General features: G+C 66.5%; 3 protein-coding genes across 3 annotated transcripts in view; 1 reads left to right on the forward strand and 2 right to left on the reverse strand.

The window, feature by feature from the left end:
• The first annotated feature begins 56 nt into the window (after positions 1 to 56).
• CHLRE_17g725450v5 (uncharacterized protein) lies at positions 57 to 15,311 on the forward strand. The gene is made up of 22 exons (XM_043072334.1): positions 57 to 568; positions 871 to 1,032; positions 1,216 to 1,318; positions 1,663 to 2,413; positions 2,645 to 2,864; positions 3,148 to 3,237; positions 3,504 to 3,887; positions 4,472 to 4,591; positions 4,848 to 5,021; positions 5,176 to 5,466; positions 5,609 to 6,013; positions 6,389 to 6,611; positions 6,870 to 8,695; positions 8,926 to 9,390; positions 9,723 to 9,905; positions 10,157 to 10,618; positions 10,782 to 11,204; positions 11,544 to 11,657; positions 11,936 to 12,085; positions 12,467 to 12,540; positions 12,956 to 13,049; positions 13,780 to 15,311. The coding sequence occupies exons 1-22, from the start codon at positions 305 to 307 to the stop codon at positions 14,383 to 14,385; spliced, it is 7,584 nt and encodes a 2,527-aa protein (XP_042914793.1). The 5' UTR covers positions 57 to 304; the 3' UTR covers positions 14,386 to 15,311.
• Positions 15,312 to 15,594: 283 nt separating this feature from the next.
• On the reverse strand, positions 15,595 to 17,996 carry CHLRE_17g725500v5 (uncharacterized protein). Its single transcript, XM_001697192.2, has 3 exons — positions 17,839 to 17,996; positions 17,557 to 17,634; positions 15,595 to 17,187 (listed from the first exon to the last, which is right to left on the reverse strand). Exons 1-3 carry the CDS (start codon positions 17,918 to 17,920, stop codon positions 16,979 to 16,981), a joined length of 369 nt encoding a protein of 122 aa, XP_001697244.1. The 5' UTR covers positions 17,921 to 17,996; the 3' UTR covers positions 15,595 to 16,978.
• A 104-nt stretch (positions 17,997 to 18,100) lies between these two features.
• The window catches only part of CHLRE_17g725550v5 (uncharacterized protein), a 9,136-nt gene continuing 3,046 nt past the window's right edge, over positions 18,101 to 24,190 (reverse strand). The window contains exons 4-13 of the mRNA XM_043072335.1: positions 23,771 to 23,857; positions 23,455 to 23,538; positions 23,061 to 23,198; positions 22,131 to 22,283; positions 21,823 to 21,906; positions 21,481 to 21,569; positions 20,954 to 21,016; positions 20,416 to 20,531; positions 19,929 to 20,016; positions 18,101 to 19,507 (exon numbers count right to left, since the gene is read on the reverse strand). Coding sequence (XP_042914794.1) covers positions 19,393 to 19,507; positions 19,929 to 20,016; positions 20,416 to 20,531; positions 20,954 to 21,016; positions 21,481 to 21,569; positions 21,823 to 21,906; positions 22,131 to 22,283; positions 23,061 to 23,198; positions 23,455 to 23,538; positions 23,771 to 23,857 — 1,017 coding nt within the window. The 3' untranslated portion in view covers positions 18,101 to 19,392. The remainder of the gene's footprint in view (positions 19,508 to 19,928; positions 20,017 to 20,415; positions 20,532 to 20,953; positions 21,017 to 21,480; positions 21,570 to 21,822; positions 21,907 to 22,130; positions 22,284 to 23,060; positions 23,199 to 23,454; positions 23,539 to 23,770; positions 23,858 to 24,190) is intronic.

The raw sequence follows: 24,190 nt of genomic DNA on the forward strand, positions 1-24,190 counted from the left end.
TCCGGGCAGCCTAAAATACCTCCACTTGCTAACTGCTTGTACATGTGAAAAAATAAAGTGGCACGCGCGACTGCACACCGCAACGGAAGTTTTGCCGCCATTTCTGCGGTGGTTGCCAACTAAAAGACTGCTTAAGCACAATATAGAAGCCATGCCAAGAAGCACCTGCCAGATAACATGTCATATGGTCTGACACAACTTGCCCCTGGGCTTCCAGAAACACACGGACCTGACTGGACACACGCGACCTGACCTCCGCGCTTAGGCGCCAGCCTCGCACGTACGGACTCGCGGAAGTGGGACGATGGAGGGAGGCCGGGCCGCCTCAGGCCTGCTTGTCCTGCCGCGCGGACCTGGAGGGCCCCTGGTTGACACGGCGGCCGTGCGTGAGCTGCTCTCAACCATTGCCCAAGGTGGTTACAGCGCCCAGTTGGCAGCAGCCACTCAGCTGTCAGAGCAGCTGGAAACCGAGGAGGGGCGCTTCCGGGATGTGGTGGGAGACCCCTGGTCTGCGCCGGCAGCCCAGCGGGCGGCGGCGGCTGTCGGCAAGCTGCTGAGCTGCGTCAAGGCAAGTGGGGCACTTCCGCTGGCGCATTGGTGTTGCGGTAGTGCAACCGTGCAGAGGCGGTGCCTTCAGCGGCAGACAGATGTTTGCGCGTTGGGGCCCTTGCAAATCTGCGTCCGCACCATACGGAGCATACGACCTTAGCCGTCTGGCAGCGACTCTCTGTCACGTGCCCTGCCCTTCGTGGCTGTGGCTGTTGCCGTAACGGGCCCGGGGCGCCCTGGCCTGCATCTCCAACACGTGCCACGTCACAAACCCGCCCAACCCCCATCCTTATGTGCAAATTCTCCCGGTGCGCGCTGCAGGAGCGCGAGTCCGTGTACGACACGGTGTGCGACTCATGGATCCTGTCCCGCACGGCTGCGCTTGAGCAGCAGGTGGCGGGGCTGCGGCTGGTGCTGGCGTGCCTCAGCGCCTGGAGCTTCCAGTACCCGCTCACGGAGGACCGCTGCATGGAGCTGCTGCTGGTGGGCGGCGGAGGGGGGTTTTTCGGGGGGGGGAGGGTTCGGTATGTGCCCGAGCCCAACAAATGAATTCCGCCATTAACAGGAGGCACGGCTGCGCGGCGGCAGGGCGCTCAGGCGGGGGCGTCCCAAGCTCGGAAGTGTCGGCTGACGCGTTCCAACTTTTGTTCCCAACATGCGCAACAGGAGTGGGCGGGCGAGGGTGGCGACGACACGCCCACGCCCTCTGACCCGGCGCCCGCTGATGAGGAGGCGCTGCTGAAGGAGGCCCGCTCCGTGTACGCCACTGGTGAGAGCTGGCCGCCGCATTGGCACCTGCCCCGGGACAGGTGACCCGCGGGCCCGTCGGTGCCGTACCGCCCCCTCGCCGCTCTCCTCCTCGCTCTGTTGCATTGGGTTCGGCTTAGTTTGGGCTGGTATGTACAACCCCTCCCGCGCTGTCCCGCGCAGCCTGCCTGCATCACACTATACCGCGCATCCCCTCCAAATCTCGCGGCTCTTGCGGCCGCCCCAAACCCGCCTACTGGGCGTGGTGCACCAAACCACCCCCGCCCCGCTCCGCCTGCTGATCCTGCTCCCCCTTGGACTGCTGCCCCCCCCCCCCCCACCCTGCGCCCGCCCCACCCCTTGCAGGCCTGCTGGCCATCGCCATGACCAACGAGGACTACTCGGGCCAGGCCTCCTCCTCGCCCCTGGTGCCGCGAGTGGCCAAGTACCTGCGCCGGGCGCTGCTGGAGCAGCCGCAGCCGCAGCCGCAGCCGCTGTCGACGCAGTCCGGTGAGGCAGGCGCCAACGGCGCAGCCGGCGGCGCAGCCGCGGCAGCCGGCGCAGCCGCTGCAGTTGCCGACGGCGCTGCGGCCGCGACTCCGTCGCGGCCGCCCTGCCACCCGCTTCCGGCGTTGCGGCGTCTGCGGCTGCAGTACTGCGCGGCACTCCTGGGGGCGGTGGGGGAGTACCTGGACGCGCTGGGGCCGGTGCTGGCGGAACGGGGCGTGGAGGCGCTGCTGGAGCTCATGAGGCGCGGGGCGGGACTGCCGCCCGGGCCAGGGGCGGCGGCGGGCGCGGCATCAGGAGCAGCATCAGGAGCAGCGCCAGGAGCAGCGCCAGGAGCAGCGCCAGCGGCGGGAGGCAGTGGTGGTGGGGCTGCTGGCGCGAATACAAGTGCCGGCGGCCGGGGCTCCGGCGGTGGCGGCGGCACCGCCGCCGCCGCTTCAGGAGTTGCGGCAGCCGGGCCGGCGGCCGCGGGTGTTGTTGTTGTCGGTCCGCCCGACTACCGGCTGTTGTACGACGCGCTGGGGGCGTGTGTGGCGCTGACGGCGCACCGGCGCTTCAGCGAGCAGCTTGTGGAGGCGGGCGGCGTGGAGCTGCTGCTGGCGCTGCCGCGGTGGGGAGGGGGCGGAGGGATCGGGGCGGAGGGAGGGGGGCACGGTGCGCGGGGGTTTGCAGCGCCATGGGGTTGCAGCGCCAGGGGGTTGCAGCGCCATGGGGGATGCGGCCTGCCGACACCACCATGTCAAACGCACCTTCACCATGTCAACCCCCCCATAGATGCTCTACCGTCTACCACTTCCTTATCTAATCATGAATGTAATCCCCCCCCCGCCGCGCCCCGCAGCAACCCGCACACCTACTCGGGCCTGGCTATGATGCTGTACTCGCTGGCGGCGGCGCCGCTGGCCTTTGAGAGGCTGCTGGCGGCGGGGCACGCGGCGGCGGCGGTGGGCGCGGCCCTTGGGCTGCTGGGCTGTGGGCAGGACGGCGCGCGCAAGACGGCGGTGTCGTTCCTGTCCAGCGTCATGACCTTCCCGGCGGCACTGCGGGAGTTCCAGGCGCAGGTGTGTGGGGTGGGGCGCGGCGGCCGGGGGGAGGGGGAGGGCAGGAGCGGGCGCGTGCGAGGCGGAAGGGGGACGGGGAGGGTAGCTGTGGCTTGGTGGCAAGTGACGCATAGCTAGCTAGGCTGGAGCACGTCACGTCGCCTGCCCATTCGTCCGCCCCCGAACCCGCGCCCGCCTGCTGCTGCGGCGACCTGGCCCTTCACTCAGCCTCACTCCCCCTCACTTCCCCTCACTCCCCTTCACTCCCCCTCACTCCCCCTCACTCCCCCTAACTGCCCTTCAGGACGGCCTGCGCCGCATGGTGAACCTGCTGCGGGCGCTGCTGACCTCACTGCGTGCCGCCAGCCCCCCCGACCTACGCATGGAGCGGCAGGTGCGGCCCGGCATACCGTGTGTGTGTGTGTGTGTGTGTGTGTGTGTATGTGCGCGCGTGCGGGGGCCGGGGGTGTGTAGAAGCCAGCCCGAATTACACCGAACCCCATGCAAGAGAGCGAGGAAGAGAGCGTGAGGGGCAGTTCGCCTGTGTGCCCTCGGGAGGTTCTAGCAGAAGGGGCACCGCCTTACAACGGCCGCCGTCCCGTTTTTTTGCCTGCACCACCGCCACCAGTACCGCCACCCCGCCACCACCTCGCCACACAGGTGGGCTACTATGCGGCGCTCACGCTGCGCATGTTCGTGGCCACACACCTCACCCTGCACATCACCGCATTGCGCCGCGGCCTAGCACTGGCGGCGGCAGGTGGCGGCGGCGGCGCAGCCGCCAGCAGGGCCGCCGCTGCCTCTGCCGCTCCCGGCGCCGCCGCTGCCGTGGCGGCAGCGCCGGCGGCGCCGGCGGAGCAGGCGGTTGGCAGCGCGGGTGCCGCCGGAGGCGAGATGCAGCCTTCGACAACGACGGCGGCGTCACTGGGTGGCGGCGGCGCTGCCGCTGAGTTCCGTCTGTCGCCGTACCGGGCTGTGGACACGAGCCGGGAGGCGCTGGACGCCATTGGCGCGCTGGTGGAGTCGGACAGGCGGCTGGCGGAGGTGAGGGCCGGGCCGGGCAGGGGTGGGCAGCGAGCAGGGGCCCGGCAGGGGCAGGGCGGGCAGGGGCGGGCGCGGGCAGGGGCGGGCGCGGGCAGGGGCGGGCGCGGGCAGGGGCGGGCGCGGGCAGGGGCGGGCGCGGGCAGGGGCGGGCAGGGGCGAGCAGGGGCGGGGCAGGCAGGGTGGGCAGGGGCGGGCAGGGGCGGGGCGGGCTGGGGTAGGCAGGGCGGGCAGGGCGGCGGTACAGCGCGTGTCCTTGGATGCAGTCGCGGGTGCAGCCGTGGGCGGCAGGGGGTGTTGGTGGCTGTTGCCCCCTGGCGCCTGTTGCCCTGAGGCATGGCCGCTCTGTGGCTGTGGCTGTGGCTGTGGCTGTGGCTGTGGCTGTGGCTGTGGCTGTGGCTGTGGCTGTGTGAGACGCCACGAAGATGTCCGTGCTCGCCACCGCTCGGCGCCTTGCCACCGCTCCGCCCCCATCCCCTGCCCTGCATGGATGGCTAACCCCGCTCCCCACCGCCTGTCTGCAGTATTCAGTGCATCCTGTACCGCTTTTCCAACCATCTTTGCAACGCCCAACCTCCCGCTTGCAGGCGTTTTGCCGCTGCCGCTGGCCTGCTCTGGAGGCCCTGCTGGACGCGGGCTGCCCGGCGCTGCTGCTGGGGCTGGTGGCGGACCTGCCGCCTGAGCGCTGGTTCCATGAGGCAGCGCAGGTGGGGCGCGGGTGGGGACAGGTGGACAGGTGGAGAGTTGGGGTGAGGGCGGAGAGGTTGGGCCTGGTCACCTTGTGGCGTCAAGGTGCGAGAATGGCTTATGAGATACATGGTATCAACTGTTGCGTACCGTATGCTGCAGCATGGAAGTTTGCAATGGCTATCGAGTGGAGTGCAGTGGCTGATGGCCCTACTGCTCTGCCACCCTCGACCACCGCCACTCCAATCCTGTTTCATTCACTCTGTCCAACAACAGGCGAGCCTGGAGGCGCTGCGGCTGCTGTCGCTGGCGCCGCTGGCGCGCCGCGCGGTGGTGGCGGCGGCGGTGCCGGCCCCGGGCGGCGCCGGCGGCGGCGGGCGCAGCGGCGTGGGCGTGCTTTTGAACGCGTCCATTCTGAGCACCTCGGCCTTCTTCACATCAGACCCGGAGGTACACCAGAAGAACTGGAGGGAAAAGGATGGCAGCAGTGTGGCAGGCGTGGTGGCGTGATGCTTGCAAGTGATGCCTACAAGCATGGCAGGTGGTAATCTGATTAGCAGCTCGTGAAGCAGTGCTGCGTACGGTATCGTTGCATGCTGTGCAGGTGGTGTCGGAGGCTCTGGCCGTGCTGACGAACTTGGTCACACCGCCGCCCTCACTGCTGTCCCTGCTGCCGAGCAGCGCCGCTAGGGCAGGCGGCGGCGGCGGCACGGGCGGCGTGCCCGGCGGCGCGGGAGGCGGCGCAACGCCTGCTCGGCGGCCCGACCGCGCGCCGGCAGAGCTTGCAGCAGCGGCGGGTGGTGGTGGCGTCGGCGGCGTTGGGTTGCAGGCGGAGGGCGGCGTCGCGCTATCCCTGGATGAGGATGTCGGCGGTAGTGGTGGCACTGTTGCTGCGGTGAGCGGACCGTCACTGGGGCCCGCCCGGGTGTCTGTCCCCATGCGCACAGTGGTTCAACGTTAACCCCATGCGCACAGTGCTTTTCCCCGGCATCGGCCCAGCTCACCAAGTTGCCTCGCGTGTACACTGTGCGATGCAGGCGCGGCCACGGGGCAGCGCACCCTCCGACGTCGTCCCTTACCACCACCATCACAACCACAGCAACCACAACCACAGCAGCAGCAACCACAACCACAACAGCAGTAGTACCCGGGACCCCGGCGTCGCGCTGCCCCCGCAGCCGTCTGAGCCTCCTCCCCTCGACCTGGGCCCGGCCGCGCCCACCCTCGGCTCCGCTCTGGAGGCAGGCTACGTGGCGGCGCGGCAGGCGGTTCGCGCCGCCAACGGCATCCGGTCACTGATGCAGCTGCTGCAGCCCAAGCACGCCGTGGGGCCGGCGGCGCTGCCGGCGGCGGCGCTGGAGCGCATTCGCTGCCTGGCGTGTCGCTGCCTGGTGGGGCTGGCAGGGGACCCCGCCATTCGCCAGATCCTCACGCGGCTTCAGGTGTGTGCGTGTGAGGGCGGGTGGAGGTGTGGGATGGGTCGGGTAGCTCACTACAATCCCAACTCAGACCATTGCCAACCAAGAACCCATAGAGCGCGGAGGAAATGGATGCACTGTGGGAATGCACTGTGGGGCGGAGGAGTGTTCGGGGGCCCTGGTATGTACCGTACGGTTTGCTCGTTGAGTCTCGGATGTGCTGCAGGGCCCAGTGTGCGTGATCTACTGTTTTGACTGGGGGCGTATGCATTTGTGGTCAAGTTTGTGCTCCCACACGGCACGGCGTCTCTCCTGTGTGTGTGCACGTCCTCTGTGCGGGCCGCTGCTTGTTTCTCACACGCACGGCCACTCTCCCGCCCTATGTGCTCCCTGCCCCAGCTGGCGCGTCTGCTGTCAGACCTGGTGCGGGACCCGCTACCCGGTGGCGGCGGCGGCCGGCGGCTGGGCGGCGGCCACCAGCTGCAGCTGGAGGCGGGGGCGGGCGGCGGCGGACTGGGCGGGCTGGGAGGCGGCGCGGGGCTGGGGCGCGGCGGCCTGCCCGCGGACTGGCACTCCGCCTTCACGGCAGTGGCCCTGGAGCTGATCGCGCTCACCACCACAGGTTTGTACATTTGTGTATGTGTGTGTATGTGATGCATGTATGTGTGTGCGAGAGGGCAGGGCCGCCGTGTCTGGCATGTCGTCCTGCGTGTGTTGCGGCCGCGGTGCACGCTGGCAGGCTACCGCGCGCGAGCGACACCTGGGGTGCGTCAGCTCTGCCGGCCTGTCCTTCCACCCGCCACTCCGCCCGCCGCGTTCAGCCGCTCCGCTCACAACCGCTCCGCTCCTGCCTCCCTCCTCCCACAACCCACCCACGCAGGCACGGCTCCGGCAGTGCGGCACGGCGACAAGCTGACGGCCGCGGCCAACGACGCCGCTGCGCCGGCGCTGCACAAGATCGAACGCGCCGCCATCGCCGCCGCCTCCGCCGTCAGCTACAGTCCGCAGGAGTTGCTGCTGCTCATCTTTGAGCACCTCAAGGCCTCCGGGCTGCACGCCGCCGCCTCGGCACTGGCGGCGGAGGCGGGGCTGGGCCGCGCCAGCGCGGCGCTGCAGCGGCTGCTGTACTTGCAGCCGCCGCAGCTTGTCGTGGCAGGGGCGGCGGCGGGTGGAGCAGGAGGAGCAGGAGGAGCGCTGCCGGCGCCCGGCAATGTGGGAGGTGCGGGTGCCGGGGCGGCGACGCCATTCCATGGCGGCGCAGCAGCGGGGCTTGTACGGAGCGTGGTGGAAGCCGCGGCCGCGGCTGCAACGGTCACGGCGGCGACAACGGTGGAGGCGCCGGCATCGGGCGCAGTTGCGGCTCGCACGGTGGAACCCGAGCCCACGTCAGCAACCGCGGCAGGCGGCAGCGCTGCCGGCGCTGCCGCAGCTACGCCGTTTGGTTTCGGCCGCGCCGCCGTGGGCTCGGCCTTCGGGGCGGGCAGCGCCGCGTTGGCACTGGCCACGCCTGGTGCAGGGGCCTCCGCGGTGCCTGGGGCCGCTGGGGCAGCGGGCGCGGCCTCAGCTCTGCGCTCGGGACACCGACCTATCGCTATCTCGGCGGCGCTGCGTGACGCGGCGGCGGTGCGCTCGCGCTCGGACTTATCACTGGACCTGGCGCGCCTTGCCCGGCTGCGGGCGCCGCAGCCGCAGGTACAGCCCGAGCAGCAGCAGCAGCAGCAGCAGCAGCAACAGCAGCAGCAGCAGCAACAGCCGCAGCAACAGCAGCCGCAGCAGCAGCAGCAGCAGCAGCAGCAGCCGGCGTCCGGTCTCAAGCCGGTGCGGGCCGCGGCCGCTTCTCCGGTGTCAGCTGCTGTCCCTGCAGCGGCAAGGAAGGGGGAGGGCCCCGACACGGACGGGCTGGTGCGCAAGGCCCGCGGCGGCAAGGGTCAGCAACAGCCGCAGCACCAGGGGCAGAAGCAGCAAGCCCCCAAAACGGGTGGGAAGCAGAAGGAGGCCGCCGCGCCCGCGCCCCCTCCGGCAGCGACAGTGGCTGCGGCGGCGGGTCTGAAGCGCCGTGCCAGCGCGCCCTTGCCGCCCGTGCCGCACCCAATCACTCGCAACAACAAGTCGGCAAAGCCAGATGCGGCCGCGGCCGTGCCAGAGATTGCTGGCACGTCGGGCAGGCCGCCACTGGCCGAGGCCTCGGCCCACGAGCGTCGGCGGAGAGGCAGCGCCACAGCCGCCGCCTCTCCGTCGGTAGGCCCCTCGTCTCGGACACCGGGTCTGTCCCACAGGCACAGGCAGCCAGCGGCCGGGGACCAGGCGCCTCAGCAGCAGCAGCAGCAGCAGCAGCAGCAGCAGCAGCAGCAGGATGCTTCGGACAAGGAGGGGCGCGAGAGGCGGCGCGGGCAGCAGGAAAAGCAGGACCGGCACCCGAAGGGCGACAAGCACGCCCGACAGGCGGCGGCAGCAGCTGGGGCAGGGGCGGCAGGCGAGGGCGTGGGCGGGCCGGTCTCGCCTGCAGCGCCGTCAGCGTTCGCCACTGCGGCCGGCTTCACCTCTTCGGACGCGCCGGCCACAGCGGCGGCTTTTGTTTTGGCTGCTAACGGAAACGGTGGAGGTGGAGGTGGTGCGGGTGCTGGCAGTGACTCGGAGTACCTCGCGAGGGCCTTCGGCGCCTCGGTGCACAGGACAGGCGCGGGGCACGCAGGTGCTTCGCCCCAGGTGCGCTGCATTACTTGCATACGAGCGCGCACGTGCGATAGCTGCATGCATGTCCTGCTACGGCACTGTTGCTACCCATTGTATACCAGCAGCTGCACACACCGGGTTTCTTTGTGCCCACCTCGCACCTCGTATCTTGAATGATGCTGATTTGCTCACTCCGACTTTCATGGACAGCTACCCTTCATTCAAACTGACTTTTATGGACGGCTACTCCCTTCGCCCTTCAGGTCGGATCTCGCGCCAAGGCCTGGATGAGTCCCTTCGCCGCGGCCCCCGCAGCCGGCGGCGCAGCCGCAGGCACAGCCGCCGCCGCTCCTGCCGCAGCCGCGCCCGGCGGCGCCAACCCGCTCCTCCAGGGCCTTCCCTCCCGCAAACCTCCGGCCGCGCCCACAGCCACCGCCGTCGCAGCACTCAAGCGTCACTCCTCAGCCTCCACCGCCGCAGCGGCGGCGGAAGCCGCCGCCACCTCCACCCCTGCGCCCGCCGCGGCAGCCGCCGCCGAGCTGCCACCACACGTGGCGGCGGCGGCCCGCGAGCTGCAGGCTCTGTCGCGGCCGCCCGTGCTGTCCAAGCTGCATGCGGTGGTGATGAGCTACCTGCGGCAGCAGCATCGCCAGGCAGTGATGAGTAGCGCCGTGCCCACCGCCTGCCTGCCCGCAATACCGCTGGCCAAGCCCTACGTCATGCCGCAGGTGCGGGGCTACGGTGGCGTGGCGCGGGGATAAGGTGTGATGTAGTTGGTCACTAGGGCTGTCACACTGGGGTTAAAAGTAAGGAGCTGGAGAGCCCACGACTCCGGGCGCCTGCTCCCCCCTCCGCACCTGACTGCAGCCTGTCTTGCGGTCACACTCAACGCCTGGCCTGCCGCAGGCAACCCGCCCAAGTGCCGGGAACGCACTAAACCAATTTACAAGCATGCACACTGGGTGTTTTCCTCAGACTCTTGCGGTGTTTCCCGGCTTGTCCCTTGTTATCAAAACCCTTGCGCTTTTCTGACATGTACACTTTTGCAAACACGCCCCAGGCCACACGCGCCCTGGACGCCCCCTACAACGTGACCAAGCGCCTGTGCCGCCGGGAGCTGCTGGGCGGCCACGGCGGCCGCGGCGGCGCCCGCGCCGACACGCAGCTCATCTACTCGCGCTTCCGGCCGCTGAGGACCTTCCGCGACGACGGCGCGCTGACGCTGTGCGCGGCGTTCGTGCAGGTGCGGCGGCCGGAGGGCCGGGGCGCAGGGCAGGCGGCAAGGCGGCAAGGTGGCAAGGTGGCGCGGCGGTGGCCGTGGCGGCTCCCCGGAAGCAGCTGCAGCTGCACCGCCTGTACACACACGCTGGGTAGCGTAAACGCGTTTCGGACAGCACAGCATATCCCACCCCTGACCGCCGGAACCCCTCCCTTGCTTCTTTACCCTCTCTCGTTTCTTCGCGCCGCTCCGCTCCGCTCTGCTCCGCTCGGCAGGGCTGGCGGCGTCTGCTGGTGGGCACGTCCGGCGGCGACCTGCGGCTGCACGACCCGCTGGAGGGCGCCGAGGCGCTGGACCTGCTGCCCGAGGCGCACGACAGCGCAGTGGTCAGCCTGAGGGTGTACGACGGACCCAGCGGCTACGGCAGCGCGGGAGCGGGCGACGGCTGGGGAAGGGGAGGCGCGCGCGGAGGAGGGGGTGGTGGTGGAGGCGGGGCGGCTGCGGCGGCGGCTTCGCAGCCGCCGTTGATTCTGTCGTGCTCGCGCAACGACGTAAAGCTGTGGGTGGGGCTGGGCCCGGGGGCGGCGGCGGAGGCTGGCGGAGGTGGAGGGCGAGGCGGGAGGGCGGGAGGCGGTGGGGAGGGCGGCGAGGGTGAGGACGGCGGCATGCTGCCGCGTGCGCCCAAGGCCACCTGGACCGGCGTCACCAAGGCGCGCTTCCACCCGGACGGCACACAGGTGGGCGGGGCGCTGGGGCGGCATGGCGGGCAGGGCTGGAGACATCACAGAGACGAGACCGGGGGCTTCGCCTTCGCGCAACATAAAACCCAAGTGCAACCCGTGTGCGTTTACCTGCCCCTGCCTGCCTCCTCCCTCCTGCTCCTCCTCCCCCTCCCTGCAGGTGGTGGCGGTCAGCGCCACCTCGCCCCGCCAGGCCTTGCTGTTCGACGTGCGCACCGCCGCCCGCATCGCCGCACTCGACCCGCCGCCGCTGCTCACCTCGCCGCGCGGCCACCCCGGCCTCGGCGCAGCCGCCGCCGCCGGCCTGGGCGCCATTGGCGGCCGCACGCCCGCATCCCTGGCCGGCATCGGAGCCGGTGCCCTGGGTCTGGGCGGCGAGCAGCAGCAGCAGCAGCAGCAGCAGCGGCCGAGGAGCCGCGGCGGCGCGGGCTCGCTGGCGGCTGCTGCTGCCTGCTACAGCCCCAGCGGGCAGCTGCTGCTGTGGGGCAATGCGCTGTACGACTTGCGGGCGGCGGCGCCGGTGCACCAGTTCGACCAGTTCACGGACGGCGGCGCGGGCGCCTTCCACCCCGCCGGCCTGGAGGTGAAAAGTGTGTGTGTGCCTGAGCAGCGTGTGCGCGTCGCTGGGGGAGGGGCTTAGCGTTGCCCGATGCAAGTAGCGTACGGTAGCTCTCATCAGAGCGCGTGTCATACCTTGTGGGCTGGGGCTTCAGGGTCTTGCGGAAGCACAGCGCAGGCGCTGTGTGTACGTGCCGCCTGCCTGCCTGCTCCCGGCCCTCCGGCCTCACGCGCCCTCCCCCCCCCCTCCGCCTCGTTCCCCCTGGTCCGCCTGCTCTTTCCCTCTGCTCTTTCCCACTGCTCCGTCCCCCACCTCCCGTGTTCCCCCACCTCCCGCTCCCCCAACCCAACCGTGTCCGCCCAGGTCATCCTGAACAGTGAGGTGTGGGACCTGCGCACCTTCCGCCTGCTGCGCTCCGTGCCCTCGCTGGACGGAGCCAGTGTGCTGTTCAACGGCGGCGGTGACGTGTTGTACGCGGTGAGAGGGGCCGGGAGGGGGCGGGAAGGGCGGCCGGAGGCGGCGGAGGGCTGCACGCTGGGGTAGCAGGCTGGGCGAGGGAAGGGAGCGAGGGAGGGAGGTTGTAGATACCAGCCCAAACTAAACTGAACCCAATGCAAAAGAGCGAGGAGGAGAGCGTGGCCTGGGAGGGTGGAGGGCGGCTGGGTGGCCACACTCATGCCTGGATTTGGATGCGTTGCGCTGCCACGTATGCAACTCCCATCCCTGCCGCCGCCTGTGTCTGCCGCCGCCTGCAGGCCCGGCGCCAGTCCGACGAGCCCTTCAGCGCGCTGTTCCACCCGCGGCGCGCGCGTCACCCGCTGCACACGGCCTTCCGCAGCCTGGACGCGGGCGCCTACACCGACATCGCCACAGTGCCGCTGGAGCGGGTGGTGCTGGACATGGCGGTGGGGCCGGGCGGGGCGGGAGGAGGGGGGAGGAGGGGGAGGAGGGGGAGGAAGGGGAGGAAGGGGAGGAGGGGGAGGACGGGATAAGAGGCCCAAGCCGAATAAGTAGGTGCCAGACTGGAGTGAATGGGTAGAGGATGGGGAGAGGATGGGGAGGGGAAGAAGGATGGGAAGAAGGAGGAGGAGGAGGAGGAGGAGGAGGAGGAGGCGGGTGCGCCGCTCATCTGCCGCAGCGCTTGCGCAACACAGCGCTACCCCTCCCCCTCTGTCTATGCAATGCGGTTCTACAATTTCCCAGCCCTCCACCTCCTACCCACCACCCCGCTCCTTCCCGCCCTTCCCGCCCTGCCGCCACCTCCCCTCCCCGCGCCTCCGTTGCAGGTGGAGCCCAGTGACTCGCTGCTGGCGGTGGTGTGTGTGGACCTGGCGGAGGAGCAGCTCACCAGCGCAGCACGGTGAGGGGGCAGCAGCCGGGGGGGGGGGACAGAGGTGGAAGAGGAGGGGGAGGGGGAGGGAGAGGGGGAGGGAGAGGGGGAGGGAGAGGGGGAGGATTGTAGATACCAGCCCAAACTAAACCGCACCCGATGCAATAGAGCGAGGAGGAAGGGGAAGGGGAAGGGGGTTGCAAGCATGGATGGCAAAGCGGTAACGGATGGGGGCCCCAGTCTTCAACAGCAAGGATACGACACAACCGCAGACACAACTGCAGACATGCGCGGCGCCATGCCCTGCAGTTCATGTTGCATGCCGCCGTTTTTTCGGGCTGTGTGTGCGCGCAAGCTCTTGGCAAGCTGCGTGCTGGCAGGCTGGGGCCGAGGCAGCGGCGGCGCATGTCTGAGTGTTCTGCGTCTGGGGCTGCTGTGTGCGCAGGGTGTTTGAGGTGGGGCGTCGGCGGCCGGCGGATAATGACTCGGATGCAGATGACGATGATGACGACGACAGCGACAGCGACGGCGGCAGCGAGGTGGGTTGTGGGGTGGGGTGGGGTGGGTGGGGGCGAGGAGCCGGCGTGGCTGGGACTGCTAGGGATTGGCCTGCGGGGGCGCCAGCGCTGCAGCGGATGGCAGCGCTGTGGCCGCCCTGTATGTGCTGACACACACACACACACACACACACACACACACACACACACACACACACACACACACACACACACACACCGCCCTGTGCTCCGTTGTTTTCTTATTCGCTCGTAGGTGAGAATTTCATCGAGGATTGGGCGGGAGCTTGGACTTAGCGGCCAGGAGTAGCGACGAGGAGCTAGGAATCGTAGGAGTGCCTGGGCCTCACGGTACCGTGAGCACATGCATGGGTTTGCACCCTTGAGAGCGTGTGGACACGAATCCCCCCTCGAGGTTAGAGCAGCGGGGTTGCGCGATTTCCGGTTGGGAAGACCGGCGGCTCACCGCAGCAGGTATGCGAGGTAACTTCAGGTAACATCCGTAAACCGTCGCTTTGCTGCATCGCATACACTGTCTTTGCGCAACGTTTTCCTTGTGCTCTTTAACACACACACACACGCGCGCGCGCGCGCGCACGCACGCACACGCACGCACACTCATGCACACACATTGCGCACCCGGCGAGCTGCTTCTTTTTGCCTGCTCCTGCTGTTGATGCTGTCCTTGCTGCGGATGCTGTGCTCACGTGCTGTGCGACACACAAAAACACCACACTTTTGCGCCGGCCCTCAGGACGAGGACGAGGAGATGGAGTATGAGGGCGCATCAGACGACTTTGACACGCCAGCACCACAGCGCCAGCACCGGCGCGGCGGCGGCGGCCGTGGCGGCGGCCGCGGCCGGGCTGGCGGCGGTCGCGTGGGTGCCGCCGCCGCCGCCCGGGGCGCTGCTGGCGGCGACAGCGAGGAGGAGGAGGAGGACGACGATGACGAGGCCAATGACCGCGTGGTGGTGCTTGGACGCCCGGATGATGAGGATGATGAGGACGAGGATGAGGATGAGGACATGGAGGATGAAGATGAGGACGACGACGGCGGCCCGGTGGGCGACACGGATGATGAGGAGATCGGGATGGCCATGCTGGAGGACGCGTATGCCGAGCTGGAGGAGGCGTACGGCGGCGGCGAGGGAGATTTTGAGCTGGACATTGATCCGGATGACATGGATGGCATGGATGACGAGGATGAGGATGAGGACGAGGAGGATGGGGAGGATGAGGAGGAGGAGTCTGACGACGGGGAAGGGGGCAACAGCTCTGATGGGATGATGCCAGGAGGCGGGCTGTCGTCAGGGTCTGGGGGCGGTGAGGAGAGCGACAGCGACAGCGAGAGCGATTAGAGAGGAACGAGCGCGTGGTGAGGTCGGTGTGTAAGAGGAGGCCGGGGAGCTCAAGGAGAGCGGGGCAGCACAGTTGTGCGTGTGTGGGTCTGTGGGTGCGCGGGAAGCTGAGGCGTCGAGAGTGCAACATGTATGCAGATACTTGTTCCGGTCGTGTGAACTACGTTCCAGAGATGTGGCAGGGGGCCGCCCATGCAGCAGGCGGTGCCTCCCTAGTCCTTATCCTACGGCTTGAGAGCACAGTGTAAGGGGGCACGCAGGTAGCAGGGCACACCGCGAACAGGGCGACACATGCTCGCTTTCAGATTGTGCGAGTTGTTTGCTGCGACGTGGCAGTTGTGGCGACATTTATGAGAGCCATGTTGAGGTGTGATATGATTGCGGCAATTGTAGATGGAAGAACTTCAATTGGGGGGGCTGTGCGCGTTCGGTGGTACATGGGAGACAGGAAGGACATTCCGTTTTGATTGGTGGGAGGGGACGGATGGGTGGTAGGCTGAATGGAAGCCGGAAAAGACAGACGAGCCAGTGCGGAGTGTTGCAGGGAGAGATTGGACTTGCTGTCCGGAGAAGAGAAGAGTGGGGAGAGGCTCACGAAAGGCACCTGTCCACGGAAGTGCAGAGCAGGCGTGTACACACGCCGATTCAGCCCGCGTTCAAGTCCCGCCAGGCGCCAGCTGCACATTGCAGCGACACGCGCCGAGCCGGTGGCGGTGTACGTGGGGCAGGCGGGGCAGGGGCGCTGGGTAGGGCGCCACTGCAGAGTGGAGTAGTGGAGCGCAAGTCCCGCCCGCGGAAACTAACTGCGGCGCAGGCGAACCGTCAGCTCGTCTGCGCCTGCAATGAGCCGAGGTGCAATCCGTGCAGCGCCCGCCTCAGGCAGCAAACATTTAGGCTGAAGAAGAAGCATGTAATATGTTGCCTGAGGTCGCGAGGTGTACCGTATCGCGCTTATAGTTTTTGCAGCGCTCATACTGGCGCCCCATCCTTGCATCGGCGCCCTATACGGCCACACCTGACTCGCCCTGTGCGTGTGGCCCTCTGCATAGCGTTTCACAGGGGAATCAGTCTCGGCGGAGGTCTCCCGTCTGGAGCTGGAGTGAGGTGGAGCGTCCCTGCCTGTACAACTTACGACAGAGACTGGGCCTTAAGTGTATCGTGTGCCTCGTGCCTAAAACAGCTGGAGGGCGGGAAGGTGAAACCGTGGCGGCAAAGTTCCTGTTACACCTGTGTTAGTTCACATCACAGCTGCACCACCAGGCTAAATACGATGCTGTGCGCCTTGCAGCGTGGTTACCAAGAGCATTTCCGTTCGAGCCACAATCCAAACCGTTTGCCAACCTTAACTAGAGTGTAAGGCCTGTGGGGCAACCTAACCAGATTTATATCACCATGCTCACGAGCAGCACCTGGCCGCACTGCGCCTGCAGCGGCACACCAGGTCCCTACCTCTTTGCCGCCACAGTCATTTATCGTCGCTTGGTCCACACCGCTCCTCCGCAGCAACCCAGCACCGACCTGCCCCGCAGCTCAACCCTCTGCGTTGTGTAACTCGCATACTGATACAGACCTACATACCCTGGCGCCGGTTTGGCGCCATCCAACTCTCAGGTGGTACAGTATCCTCAACACAATTGGTACAGCACCTTGCTTGGTACATGCTTTGGTTGAATACACCAGCCACGGACCCCTTCTACGCTTCTGTACCTGTACCGCCCCCATGCACGCCGAGCGGGGGGTGTTTGTTGAGGTTCTCTTCTCTCATTGACGCTACTGACACACTCCTCGCAATATTTATGGGGAACCCACATCGGGCCCCGGGCACCGCAGGGCCCGCACACCAGGGCCACACCGGGCATCTGACGCCAACCGGCATGGCCTGCATTGACTTAACCAACAGGCACACAGCACGCTAAGTAATGATGTGCATTACGGTTCGCGGGCATGCAGCACGCACGACCGCGTGACCGTACAAAATATATATGATACACGCACACAAAGCACGATGGCATCGACTGTCCGTCAATCCATGTTGCTTATGATGTTTTTGTGACGGGAACGACGAAATATGTATTGAGCTATCAGCTCTCTCTCCCGTCGTGTGCAACGATGCGAAGCATCAATCAACGAGTACTTTTGAGCCAATCACACCTCTTCTTAACACGCTACTTGAAAGCGCCGTGCGCCCACACCTCGACTAGGCAAGTGGACTGCCGTTAAGCGCTGCAGCATAGGACTGAGAAACTTCCATGCACCGACCCCTAAAATTGCACAATCATTGCGCTGCCTGGGCCCGCTGACCCACATACCGCCCAGTGCGGACAGCTGCTGCGCTGCTCTTGCGACCGCCGCCGCAGGGGCCTTCTGCCCTGACGTCTGCGCGCCTGCTGCCCCTGGACACCCGGGGCAGGCGGCGCATGCCGTGCACGTGTCCGTCCTTGGCGCGGCAGTCGCCGCGGTGCTGGTGCCTCTCACGATGACGCCATCACTGCGATCACTGTGCCAGCGCCCCAGCGGCGGTTTCCAGCCATCCCGGCCGCCGCCGCCCCACGCTGCACTCTGCCAAACTGCTGCCTCCTCCCTCAGGTCAGACTCAGAGGCGGTTGAACAGCAGGGCGGGGTTCTCCAGGGCGTACTGGGCCGCGGTGCGCTCCGGCACCTGGTAGCGGTAGCTTAGGTGCATGATGCGCTCCTCGAACCACTGGCTGTCGGGGCACAGCAGCCCGGGGCGCAGGCGCACGATGTTGGACACGGTCTCCGGGGACGTGTACAGAATCTCCGCCAGCTTCTGGATCTTGTACTCTGCGGGTAAAGGAGGCGAAGTGGTTGGGGTTTGTTCGAGGGAGGGGTAGGATAGTTTGCGGTAGGCCGCGCCACTCGGAACCGAGCAAGGGCGTCGCATCGCAGATCGCGCACAGAGGTGAAAGCATGCAACTGTATATCGTAAAGAGCGAGTCGCTATTATTAGGGTTGCTGCTGGCTGGAGGTTGGCTCGAGGATGGTTCGACTCGCGAGCCGCCGGCCAGCAAAGCCAACGCATATACTGTCCTACCCCCCTGAATATATAGACGAGCTGTACTTCTATACATCACAGCAATCTGCAGGAGCTCGGCTAGCTCGCAGCGCGAAAGGAGGATTGTTGCCGCGCCGGACGCCTGTCCCCCGACTCACCCTTGCTCTGGTCCTCGTTCACGCTCTCAATCCGCGCCTTATAGCCTGCAGCCGCCCGGCAGTCCCGGCGAAACGAGCCTACAGGGAGTTGGGAACTCGATTTGAGAGCGTCGGCGTTCAACAGGATGGAACTCCAACATTAGCGGACGTCTCCAGAATGATCACAAGTCCCTATATTGGGCGGTACCAGTGCTTTCTGGAAAGCTGCCGCACGAAGCCCGCCGAGGCCCAAAACTGCCGCGCCATTCTGAAGGCCCTCCGACTCTTATTACATAAGCGCACCTGCAACAGGAACAGGAGCCTTCACGGACCACGTCTGGCGCCCAGGAAGAGCTGCAGGCGGTGCGCGAGCAATGGTTGCCATAATTTGGGGTTTCGCAGAGAGTGCAGAAACACGGTAGCGTTTGTTTGTATGTTGGTCTTGATAGGGCGTTTGTACGTATTTCTTAATTGTTGCAGTCAAATGCGGCTCCAGTGTCTTAAGTCTGCCCTGGGAAATCCGCATCAGCAATCGCGATGCCTCCCGCCATGTTGGAGCTGCTCGGCGGTCTACGAGTAATTTCCTTGTACACATCAGAGGCTATTTGCACCTGCAGCTCTAACGTCTAGAGGTCAGTGTGCTGTCTGGGTTCGGCTCGCGCTGGATGCCAGCGGATGCGGCCTGGGATGCGACCGTCGGGAGGCCCGGGGCCGCGACCTAAGGAGTGCTGGAGCCGAGCGGCTCAGGTCGGCGCTAAGGGGCTCGTGTGACCGATGCATCCGGCAGAAGGCACAGTGCGAACTGACGGACTCGGGCGGCTGACGTCGTGCACCCGTGCCCGGTCTGCTAGCACCGTGGACTTGACCAATCACACGAGTGCGACGCAGTGTTGAGGACAGGGACGCAGTTGTTGGAGACGCGAGGCTTTGAACCTGCAGCGACACCCATGCAGCGGCATCAAGAGTTGCCAGCAGGGGAGGGGCTGGTGTCCGGCGAGGAGCGCGCGCTAGGCCACCAAAAGCCACCTCCACCGCGCCAGCGATCAAGACATCAATTCACATGAGTCCGGTGCCGGGCAAGCCACCAGCCCACCGTCACACAACCACACTCGCGGCATGCCGGCATCCCCACAGCCCACTGGCCATACCCCACGCTGCTCCACGACGCCTCGACCCACATCCCATAAGTATTATCGCTCGCAACTAACGCCTCTGCCTGCACTCTCGTTTTCGTTGGTTCTGGTTTAGTTTGGGCTGGTATTTACAAACCCCCCCCGGTTTAGTTTGGGCTGGTATTTACAACCCCCCCCCCCCCGTGCTGCACCCGTGCGACCCCCAGCCACGGGGACCTGCTCCCACGAGAGCTGCCGGTCCGGTGCCTTCACCCGCAAGTTGCAGCCACTACCAACAATGCCTGACACAGGCCGCAGGCAGTATACGCAGTCATTCCTTATGACTTGCCAAATCAACAAGCAACCCAAACCCGCAGTGCCTTCCGTGCTCGCATGCCATGCCCGCATACCTGCACTGCATCATTGTGACTCCACGCTGTGACTCCTTTTGATAGTGATGGCACCTACTCGTTAGGCCGGAGCATGTAGACCCCCGTCACGTGAGTCCTGCCCTGACACATATCGCCTGCCTCACAAGTCTAAATGCACCTCCAAATGCAAACCCACCAACTCAAAGCTACGATTAAGCTCTATCACAACAGGCGCACGACTGCGCATGTACCAACAGCCGTGTGCAAGCATCTCCTCGTGTGCAAGCACAACTGATTGCGCTGCTTGGCTGCCATGAAAGGCTGAAACGTCCATGATTTCCCTAACTTCCACACATAAGATCCACCTTGTGCCTTCACAGCTTGCCTGCTGGTGCTGGTGCTGCGCCCGCGGCCACGCCTTCGACTCCAGCGCCATTGCCCGCCGCCGCACCCGCCGCCGCCGCCTGCGCCGGTGCCTGCGAGTGTTGGCTGGGGTCCCACGCATGCGAAACAAGTCAGTGGTGGGATCAAGGACACGGCAGTCCTAACCAGGCGCCCGGCTGTGGCCAGGCAAGCCTGCTTGGCCGACTGTACGGCAAAGCCCACAGCGCGCCCTGCCCAAGCTATGCGTTCATGTCTCAGGCGCCTGAGATGCCCCGGGCGTCTCAGGCAGCGGCAGTGCCCCCAGCAGGCGTACGCACCCTGCCCTGCCCTGCAGGCCCACACATCATCACCCACCCGCTCACACGCCCACCTCCTCCTCCCTCCCTCTCTCCCTCCCTCTCTCCCTCCCTCTCTCCCTCCCTCCCTCCCTCCCTCCCTCCCTCCCTCCCTCCCTCCCTCCCTCCCTCCCTCCCTCCCTCCCTCCCTCCCTCCTCCCTCCTGCCCTCCCACGCCCTCCCCCCAGTACCTGGGGTGTGACTGCTGCCAGCTGTACTCGGTGCGCACGTAGCCGCTGTCGGTGATGAACTGGTCCACCGCAGCCGGGCCGCGGGAGCCTGGGGGGGGATGAGGAATAGGCGGCGGGCGGGCAGGACCGTGTGAATGTGTGGATACGAGTTGGGTGCGTGGGTGGGTGGGCCGGGCCGGCGGGCGGGTTTGGTGCCTGGGCCGGACAGGATGGTGGCGTGTGGGGAGTGCAGATCACACGGTGCACGCAGGGGCCAGGGCCAAGGCCTGGGCACTCCGTGGGGTCTGTGCATGGCGGCGGCGGCGGCGGCCCCAAAGCGAGCTGAGTGGCAAATCCGACTGCAGCAATGCCGCTACAAAGCCTGCAACACACGTGCCCATGCACACACACAAAGGCGCCGGGTCGCGTATTGCTCGCCGGACCGCTGCGCACGTCGCAGGTCTTGACATGCTAGACATGCGGCGACCGGACACGCGCGGGCGCGCACCGTAGGGGTAGGGGTGCAGGGGCACCGCGCCGGCGTCGATGGCGTGCAGCAGCGGCGTGAAGATGGCCCAGGCCGCCCGCAGCTCATCGCGGCGGACGAAGTGCTGTTGGTCGCCCCTGTGGGGGAGGAAGAAGTGGGAGTGGGAGTGGAAGTGGGGGCAGGTTCCAGGCATGACTATAAGTTGGAAAGAAGAAGGTGATGCTTTCCTGATGAGGGCAGGGCGGGCGCGAGCTGTGCGGGGGGGCTGTGGTGGTGGGGAGGTGTGTATGGGCGGGTGGGGCCTTCGGCCCGTCACCCACGGCCAGAACCCGCACAGCACGTGCGCGGGTCTGGTCCCCCGCATTCCACTCCACCCCCATCCGGCCTTCGTCTGACTAGTTATGCTTGGAACCCCCCTTCCTCCTCATCCTCCTCTTGTTCCTCTTCCTCCTCCATTTCCTCCGCCGTGCCGAGTGCCCCCGCCCCTTGACCTGTGCCCCACCCCATCACCCGCGCCCCACCCCATGTGTCACACGTGCCCCTCCGCCTGCCGGCCCACCGGATGCAGTCCAGGATGAGGCGCTCGTAGGCGTCCGGGATCACCACGCCCTTGTACCGCTCCCTGCATGGACAGGGGGGGGAAGGCGAAAGAGGAGGTGGCGCATGCGGGGGAAGAAATGGGGGTTACTTTCATGATTAGTTAAGGAAGTGGTAGACGGTAGACCGGGGGGGCGGGGGTCAGCAGCACGGGGGAAGAAGGGGGCTCAGCAGCACGCACAGCACACGGTACGGCACCCGAATGCAGGGCTGCTTGCATCGGAGGCCAAACGCATGCACGTCACACCACACACACCAAACACAACCACGCTGCATCACACACGCGCGTCCGTACGGCCACACACCAGTCCGGCCATACGGCAATGCACACAGGATGTTGATTCCAAACACGCACGGCACCTCCCCCAGCCCCCGGGCCGCACCCACAAATGCCCCCTCCCCTCCCCCGCCCTCCCCCGCCGTCCCACCGCCCTTGCCCCGCCCTTCCCCCGCCCTCCGCTCCCCTTCTCATTCCTCGTCCCCTCTCACGGGTATGACAGGTCCAGCTCGCTCATCTCAAAGTCCATCTCCAGGCCCGGCTTCTTCACAACCATCTTGGCATAGATGGCCTCACCAGGCTGGAGGGGGGCGGGGGCGGGGGCGGGGAGGATAGGGAGGATAGCCATTCATGGAGGACGAAATCACAAGTTAGGTGGGGAGAAATTGATTTGAGGTAACGCGGGGAATAGGGGCAAGGGTATGCAAGTGACGGCACACTGCGTGCGCGTGCCTGCCTCACCCAGTTGCGGCCCACTGGCCCCCACACCACCAACCGCAGCCCCACCCCACCGCCTCAACCCACCACCCCACCACCCACCGCCTCACCCCCACCTGGAAGCGCACCACCAGCTCGTTGCGCATGTGGTCCAGCGGCCCGAAGATGGAGGCGGGCGGCGTGCGCAGCTGGATGCGCACCTGCAGGCAGGCACCGGCGGGCGGAGGAGGAGGGGGACGAGGAGTTATGTGCCCCGGCCATCCCCCATCCCCAATCCCCACCCAGCCACCCACCCATCGACCTAATCCGCCCTGTCCCATCCTGAATTGGGCGGCCATTCCTGCGCCGGTTGGGACCTACACGTTGGGCTCGGGAAGCACATAACCCCCCTCCTCCCCCACCCCGGCCCATCCTCTCCCCTCACCGCCGCCAGCCTCTCGTTGAGCGCCTTGCCGGCCTTGATGATGATGGGCACGCCGTCCCAGCGCTCATTGCGCACGAACACACGCACCGCCGCGAAGGTGGGAGTGCGGCTGCCGGGGTTCACCGTGGGGTCGTCCAGGTACCCGGGCTGGCCCTGTGCGTGTGTGTAGGTGTGTGTGTGTGTGGGGGGGGGGGGGCAGCCGTTCACAGGGCAAGAGGGAGGAAAGGGAGGGAGCGTTGTATGTCCGAGCCCAACGAATAGGTTCCAAAAGGGAGGGGGGAGAGGGAGATGGCGAGGGCAGGGAGGCGGGGTTTGTTGTGGTTGCAGGAGAGAGCGGACGGAGTGCGGGCGCCTGCGGTGGTTGTGGTGGTTGTGATGGTTGTGGTGGTTGTGGCGGTGGTTGTGGTTGTGGTTGTGGCTGTGGCAGGTGGCAATCACACTTGAGCCGGGGAGGCACGAGTACCTGTCTGCCACCACCCGCTCCCCTACCAACACACACACGCCGACTCTTAAGGTAATCCGCGGCCGTAATTCTGCATCGCATACACTGTCCTACGCGTAATGTTTTCCTTGTGCTCTTTAACACACGCCGACAACCCCCCCCCCCCACACACGCACACACACACACACACACACACACACACACACACACACACACACACACACACACACACACACACACACACACACACACACACACGCAAAATGTATACACACACGCCTCTTCTCCTCGCCCTTCTGCACGAGGTTCTGTCCAGTTCAGGCTGGTATCTACAACCCCGCCCCCCTCCCCCTTCATACTTGATACACACCATCCCATGGATGGCTACCCCCCCGCCCGCCTCCCCCCCGCCCCCCCTCCCCCCAGCCCCCCTCCTCCCAGCCCCCTCCCGCCAAACCCCCCTCCCCCCAACCCCCCCCTGACCGCACCTTGTCTGCGGCGTACTGCCCCAGCACGCAGTCGGCCAGGCCCGCGGGCGCGATGCAGCGCAGCACCTTGACCTTCTCGTCTCGGATGTCGTCCGGGTGCAGGCTCACAGGCGCCTCCATGGTCAGCAGCGCCAGAACCTGGGGGGCAGGTGGGCAGGGAGCAGCGAGGGCGGGGGCGGGCAGGGGTGTGTTCGTGTCACCGCCGTACTCAGCACCAGCCCCGACCACGCGGCGGAAACCCCACGCCCCGCTTGCACCTGTCGCCTCTGCCTGTGACCCGCTAGTTTGGCTTTTGGTTAGGGTTGGTTCGGGCTGCGGGTATTTGCAGCCCCCCCCCCACCCCAGGCACGCCCTCCACCGCCCGAAAAACCCCCCGGGGCCGGCACCCGCGCACCTGCGCCAGGTGGTTCTGGATGACGTCGCGGATGATGCCGTACGAGTCGAAGTAGCCGCCGCGGCCCTCAGTGCCGAACGGCTCCTGCGCAGCACAAATGGCGGCGGCGGCGGCGGCGGCATTGGCGGCAGTACGGCAACGCGGTGCCAGTGCGGGTGCGGGGACGGTGCGGCTGCGGGTGGGCAGCAGCGATGAGCACCCCCGCGGCCTGATCCTCGCCTGATTTGATAAAATTAGTGCTGCCATATCACATAGCAATGAAGAGGGGTTTCTTGTTTTGTCCCTTATGATGTTTAACATGTGCAACAACACACACCTTGAACGTGATCTGGATGTTTGAGATGTAGTGGCGGTTGAAGAAGGCGGAGAAGATGGGGTTGGCGAAGCGCAGCATCAACATGTTCTGTGTGAGGGGGGGTGTGAGGGGTGGGGTGAGCGGTGGTGAGGTGGGCGGAGGGGCAGTGAGGGGTGCATGAATGACCACCACCCGCACTCCATGGGCTTTTCCAACATACATGCACACGTCCCCCATAAGACACGCATGCGATGTGAACCAGCAGCAACCTGCCCCCGCTCTGGTTTCTCCTTGGGAATGATGGAACCCCACCACCACCACCTCACCCCACCCCACACTGCCGGGCTACGACTTCACTTCTTGATCAATAACGGATGTAAACCCCCCCCGGACACCGACAACCCACACACAGGCACACACAGGCACACACACACACACACA

Source organism: Chlamydomonas reinhardtii, chromosome 17 (assembly GCF_000002595.2).
Source record: "Chlamydomonas reinhardtii strain CC-503 cw92 mt+ chromosome 17, whole genome shotgun sequence".
Taxonomy (NCBI): domain Eukaryota; kingdom Viridiplantae; phylum Chlorophyta; class Chlorophyceae; order Chlamydomonadales; family Chlamydomonadaceae; genus Chlamydomonas; species Chlamydomonas reinhardtii.

Coding starts and splice junctions, on each gene's coding strand:
- CHLRE_17g725450v5 (XM_043072334.1), top strand. CDS start 305: ATGGAGGGAGGCCGGGCCGCCTCAGGCCTGCTTGTCCTGCCGCGCGGA. Junction 2,865..3,147: donor TGCGGGAGTTCCAGGCGCAG/GTGTGTGGGGTG, acceptor ACTGCCCTTCAG/GACGGCCTGCGCCGCATGGT. Junction 3,888..4,471: donor CGGACAGGCGGCTGGCGGAG/GTGAGGGCCGGG, acceptor TCCCGCTTGCAG/GCGTTTTGCCGCTGCCGCTG.
- CHLRE_17g725500v5 (XM_001697192.2), bottom strand. CDS start 17,920: ATGGCAACCATTGCTCGCGCACCGCCTGCAGCTCTTCCTGGGCGCCAG. Junction 17,635..17,838: donor GGCTCCTGTTCCTGTTGCAG/GTGCGCTTATGT, acceptor AACTCCCTGTAG/GCTCGTTTCGCCGGGACTGC. Junction 17,188..17,556: donor GAACGAGGACCAGAGCAAGG/GTGAGTCGGGGG, acceptor CTTTACCCGCAG/AGTACAAGATCCAGAAGCTG.